Raw genomic sequence first — 6,542 nt, forward strand, 5'->3', positions numbered from 1 at the left:
TTGCAAGAAAATATTTGCGATCGATTGCAAATTTGATATTGATAGATCAATCTTAAAGCAAATCATTTTATATTTGTATATAACATAAGCTGACCATCAATCAATTGCAAATTTTCAATGACATAAACGACTCCCAATTAATTTTGAAATCTAAAAATCACTAAAAATCGATCGAAAATTTCTCGCAAAACCCAAATACATTCACTCTAAAAGTTCGAATGATAAATCAACATTTGAAAGGTTGGAGGAGTGACAACCTTTTCCGAGTGTTACATCCAACCTTGTATAAAGCTGAATCCACCATTTTAAGTGTTGGGTAGAACCATTTAAAGTGATAAATGCAACATTCAGAAAATGTTGTCACCCCTCCAACGTTTCAAATGTTAAGTTATTTATTTTTTATTTAATTGTTGCACCTGATATTGATAAAACATTCAAACCGTCACCACGCGCATTATGAATGTAGTCATGTTGGGAGACATGAATCAAAATGAAAATGAAACTAAAAATAAGTATCTCGTCTATAACTGTTTCACACATCATTCATTGAAATACCTGATGATTTACAAGATGAATGTCTTCTTGTAAAGATGAAGTTTGTCCCCATCGCATACTATGAGGTTACCAGATGGAGTAACGAGACAAGGGTTGACATAGTCAGAGCGATCTGATTTCATGTATTCCACGATCCTCCTTGCCTGGATGATACCATCACGTGACACCTGATCAACTGCGTAGATCTTACGCGCTCTATCCCAGATCGCGATGTAGAGTGTGTCTGTCAGTTTGTCAACGTGACAATCTGAGTCGCGCCACTCATCATGCTCATTACAGTGTATGACAGCCTTCTCTTCTCCTGATCGTGAGATGACAGTGTATTCATCATAATCTGTCTTCACAACGATATCACCTGATGACAAGACTTGTATCTCACCCGACACCTCCTTACCCTGCACCGTAATAGTGTTTACTATGTTATCATTAGCAGGATTGATGACGTAGATAGTAGACTGATCATACTGAGCAGCGATGATCATCCCATCCCTGTCAACATCAACATACACATTATACTCGTCTCCTTTCCTTGGTATGTTGATGTCTCTAATCACCTTCCATTGTCTGTCATAGAGAGTGATGAATCTATCCAACCTGTCACCCGTGCGATCCCATCTCTCTTTACCACATACTATTAAGTTACTGTCTATGGGCGCACATGATGTAATCCACTCACCTCCATCAATGACGTTCTTTGTGTGTTGAGTGTTGATGTTGGCAACATACGTGTCTTTGTTCCCTACGTCATGCACACATATCTCATCATCACTGACTAAACCACGCACCCCACCGACCAATGGAATGTAGATTGATTTGACAAGTTTCCATTTACCTATATACCCATCAGTTCTACCATAGTATTCTCCACCTACTTCCCCCTCTACAAACTTCACTCTCTCAACTTCACCCTGTATTCGGTCAAGACATTCGCTAACATCTTGATGAACTTTGAAACTTAAATTTTCGTCAATAGATGCAAGTACTTGAGGAGCTTCATTCACCAATGTTTCATCATGTTGGTTTATTCGTGTGATGGTTGATTCAATGTTCTTAATAGTATTTATTAAATGCTGATTTTTAATAGTAAGATCTTTGAACTTCTTTGAAACGACTTCGCTAATTTTCTTTGAATCTGACAGAAGTTTTGTTTCTTTGTCTTTGATGATTTGTCGCTCATTTTCTCTCTCGGTGTTGCAATCCTTTATCCGTTTTTCTCTCTTCTCATTTACTAGTCTTATTTCCTCATCTGCCTCCTCGTTAATAACCCTAATCATCCTGTTCTCCTTTTCTTCAACAGATTCAAACTTGTCGTAATATGATGCTTGAATGTTGTTGTTCATTGTCCGAAGATGAGTATTTCCAGACGTTGATGCAGTCTTTATTTTCGTGGCGAGGGCTTCCACTTGTTTCCGAAGTTCCTGTATTTTTGGCCGTTTCTCATCCAGTTGTCTCTTCCTTTCGAAGATGACATCCTCGATGTCGTCTAGCTCACATGGTTTCTGACTGTGATCTTTGGTAGCACATGGATGACAAATAGGAATTTTGTGTTTCTTACAGTAAAATTTGATTGGTTCACCATGCTTGTCACATGACCATTTCATGTCATGACCTTTTCTAGGTCGGAGCTCTACTTGTTTTCCTTTTCGAAATATTGATGCCATTATGTGATGTCTGAAGATTTTTTAGCTCTGGATGATAGAGGAAAAAAATGCAAGTAATGGATAAAAAGCTTCAGAACAAATGAAATCAAAATAAACTTCAATGGCAAGAAATAACTTTTGTACCTTACCAATAATTCTTCTCGTATATGTCCAGACTTATGCAAAAACTAAACTTGATAATGAAAAAACCTTCTACTTTAGCTAATGTACATTGTGTTTCAACATATCATAATCATCTCGCATCCCATTATAATTACAAATTACTATTTTAAGATCGGATTATTTGAAAATTTAAAAGTTACTTTACCTCTTCAGAATCGGTTAAAATCTGAATATGTATACACGCATGGACGTCAAATGAAAAACTGCAGAATCAGATTCAGATCACAATTTACCAGCAACAGAATATGACTCTGACAATATTAACAACACTTAAAGCTCTCCTTATCTGATCAGAGCAATATTAATATATGTTTTATGATATGATGTTGATGAGCAAATTGCATTCGTATCAAATCAACTACTAAATATGAATAGTGATACTTTGGACCGCATTTATAGGTGCCAATGGGAGGTGGGGAAGGGATATCAGAATAGAAAACTCTCCTATTTTTACTCACCACTTAGTACCTCCTGTGTAGTGCATTTATAGGCAACAAGCCATCATTATATGTGCCCGCTATGTTAACCTCCAACAGATCGGTATTAGGATATGGGTCAACTCTAAGGCCCGTATTCTGAACTTTAAACCAATTAAAAGTTACATTACCAGTTCACAAATATTTAAAATCTAAATGTGTACACCTGGACTTCAAATGAAAAACTGCAGATTAAGATTCAGATCACTATTTGCCAGAAACAGCATATGACTGTATCTGGAAATATTAACAACACTTATAGCTGTCCTTATCTGATCAGAGCAAATATTAATATTTTTTTATTATTTGATGCTGATGAGCAAATATCATTCGTATAAGAATATTAAAAGAAATACTAAATATTTATTTATTTTATTTATTTATTAGAACATATTTAATCAGGTACAAAAGATCAGTATAAAAGTGGTGGTCGTCGAGGCTCTGTTTTTCATCAATGACCTGATGAGAACATAAAGAATAACATAAATCATCACATCATACATGAAAATATAGTCAAAAATCTAAATCAAAGATAACAATACTTAGTAACATAAATAAACAAATATTGTTACTTAAATGGTATTATTAATCAAACTAGAATATTTTAAATTATCAAAAAGGAACAGGTACTAATTTTAATACTACTAATTGTATAATTTATTCGCTGATAAAAACAATAAACAATGAAATAATTCTGGCACAATAGAAAATCGAGTGAAAAAGAAAAAAAAATTAAAAAATGGCAATCAGTTATAAAGGTATGTCTAACTATAAGATATCAAAGGGTTATCAATAGGAATAGGGGAATTATATGTTACAACAAATGAAATATAAGTAAGGGTTATTATGTCATTATTGTGGCAGCCATTGTGAGTCGAAAATTGACATGATATCATAGGAAATACATTTTTTTAAAGGATGATTTAAAAGAATTTACTGTAACTGCATTCTGAAGTGAGTATGGTAAATATGAATAGTGATACTTTGGACCACATTTATAGGCGCCAATGGGAGGTAGGGAGGGGATATCAGATGCAAAAATACTCCTATTCTTATTTACTTACCAGTTAAGCCCTCCTGTGTAGTGCATTTATAGGCAACAAGCCATCATTATATGTGACCGCTTTAACCTCCAACAGATTGGTATAAAGATATGGGTCAACTCTAAGGCTCGTATTCTGAACTAAGGTTTAAATTAAGCCCTGCTTTAAAATTGTGGTTTAACTATTGGGAGCCAATCGGGGCACACTTACCTGACAGCAGACATCCAATTTATTAACTCATCTGACACTTAAATTGTCCATAATTGTCTGTGAATGATATCTGAAGTATTTTCTTTATTATGACAACAAAAGAAATATATAGTTTAAACAGAAGTTTAATTTGTTTACTCCCGATAATTTTAGTCAGAGTTAGACCATGGTTTAAGTTAAACCTAACTTCAGAATAGTTTTTACGGGCCTAAGTCTCTGAAGAAAGTCCTTTGCCAGGGATGCTTGGACATCCTCCGATTTACCTTCTTCCATTAGGTTACCAACATATTCCATTTTTAAAAACACAATAATTCTTGAGACATGTTTTGCCAATCTCCTCCTCCTCTCTGTTAGTCTAGCTAAAAGGTTTATTATCTAACTGCATATAATTATGTATTCAATATTTGTGACTTTCAAGTAGGGAAATAAATGAATAAATTAAAGGGGGAAGTAAGGAAATGGAATACAGAAGGATGAGAAGGAAGAGGAGGAAGGAAGAAGAAAAAGAAAAAGAAGAAAAAGAATAAGAAGACAAAGAAAAAGAAAAAAAGAAGTAGGGGGAAGGAAGAAAGAAAGAAAGAAAGAAAGAAAGAAGGAAGGAAAGAAAAAGAAAGAAAGGCAAAGGGACAAGAAGGTAGGTTTAGACTTTACTCATAACTTATATACTCATATACTTTATATAGATAGATATTTTATTCATTAAAGAGAAAGATGTCACTTTTAAATTTGCCCCACCCCTCTCATCAAGGTATTTTATTCCCCCCCCCCCCCTGGTGAAGATTCAATTTATGATAGCAATATATCAACAAAAGAGCTACATGTATTCCATAGTGTATGTATATCCAACCTCCTCATTATGTGAAGGCCTCTGTGAGTTATCTATGTTTTACCATATTTACTTTAGCTATGATATTAGATATGAAAGATCAAAAGTTGTAATGCTCACAGATTAATAAAATTGACATCGCATGGACTGATATTATCTGATATGAAAAAGCAAACAACTTCAAGTTGACAAAAAAAAATAACAAAAGGAACGCCCCCAGACAGGTCTTGCCTGCATTACCAGATTCAATCAAGAATCAATGTTGACTTGGTGACACTGAAGAGAAGACAATTAGTAATTTCAACAAGTCAAACAAGTGAATTAATGACTGATATTAAAACAACTGTGTGGAGTTATTTCAATTTCGATGAAACATATTTTTATTTTTTACTTATTATATAGACCTACGTGTATGTACAGTCTTTTACTTCATGTGAGAAATCTGAACAAAGTTGTGTGCCAAATTTTGTAGCTGAAGGGGGGGGGAGTATTATAATACATCCACCGTGGGGTTTAATCATCATAACACCCCCCCCCCCCCTCCTCCATCGTGCAGTCTCCAAGACGATCCAAACAGTCATTCATTTGAAATTAAAATATATTTTTTAAAATAAATATGATTTTGTGGTAAATGTTCCGGACTAAATAGTTGAAAATAATGTTAAAAAACAAGAAATCCGAAATCTAAGAAAAGCTACACAGAATGATCACTTTTAAGCTGCTCTTATTTGAAGTAATTTATTTTCAACATAGGACAACTACAAAGATTAAGTTAGTCACAATGCGCATTCAAAATAACCAGTAAAAAGGCTCGTTTTAACAGACAGGCAATATTAGCATTCACATTCAGTAAAAAGGGTCTAGAAATTCCCAAAATAAAAGTCCTTACTTCGTTTAAAGGGTATAAGCTTTACGTGTTCATTACGATACAAAATTAGAGGCATTATTTAGTTTTGGAGAAAAAAAAATATGTATAATATATTTGTTTAGGGTACTGCAAGATGGGCAAATCATTAGGGAAATTTTGGGGAAGTCTGTTTACGAGCATTATGTCTACCTGCTAGTAACAGTGCCCCCCTTCCATGTTTTCTCGTATATTCTGACACTCCTGGCCTTCCATACAACTAACCATCATCTCATCCAAGAGTTCAGAGCCTAGTAGATACTCCATTGATACTACGACTGATCCGATGGTCCGTGATCCTATCTTGAGGTCTCTATAAGATAAGATTAGATAAGATAAGATTTATTTTATTTATACACGGTTAAAAAGCCCAAACAGTTCACAGACTGATTTCCATTGGGGCCGTGTCGAACATTGACAAAGTAAACATTTTAAAATCATTGTTTAACGAACAATATATATGGAATAGAATTAAGCATCATAAACTTCTAGAATTCTTTTTCGCATATTCTAACACTCCTCACCTTTCATAGAAATAGCCATCATCTCACCTTTAGAGTTAAGAGCCTAGTAGATACTCCCAGTGGCGTACCGTGGGTCACGGCATGGGGGGGGGCACCAGCAAAAGTTTTGGGTCACTTAGGGAGCGCGCAAAGCGTGCTCAGTTGCCAGGTATACTGACCATATAGAGACAGTTTAAGGACA

The 6,542-nt window shown here is 34.8% G+C and overlaps 1 protein-coding gene across 1 annotated transcript; it reads right to left on the reverse strand.

The window, feature by feature from the left end:
• Window positions 1-439: 439 nt before the first annotated feature.
• LOC121416452 lies at window positions 440-2,216 on the reverse strand. The gene has a single exon (XM_041609947.1). The coding sequence runs from the start codon at window positions 2,214-2,216 to the stop codon at window positions 564-566; it is 1,653 nt and encodes a 550-aa protein (XP_041465881.1). The 3' UTR covers window positions 440-563.
• Window positions 2,217-6,542: the final 4,326 nt, after the last annotated feature.

This window comes from Lytechinus variegatus, chromosome 6 (genome assembly GCF_018143015.1).
Source record: "Lytechinus variegatus isolate NC3 chromosome 6, Lvar_3.0, whole genome shotgun sequence".
Taxonomy (NCBI): Eukaryota; Metazoa; Echinodermata; class Echinoidea; order Temnopleuroida; family Toxopneustidae; genus Lytechinus; species Lytechinus variegatus.

Coding starts and splice junctions, on each gene's coding strand:
- LOC121416452 (XM_041609947.1), bottom strand. CDS start 2,216: ATGGCATCAATATTTCGAAAAGGAAAACAAGTAGAGCTCCGACCTAGA.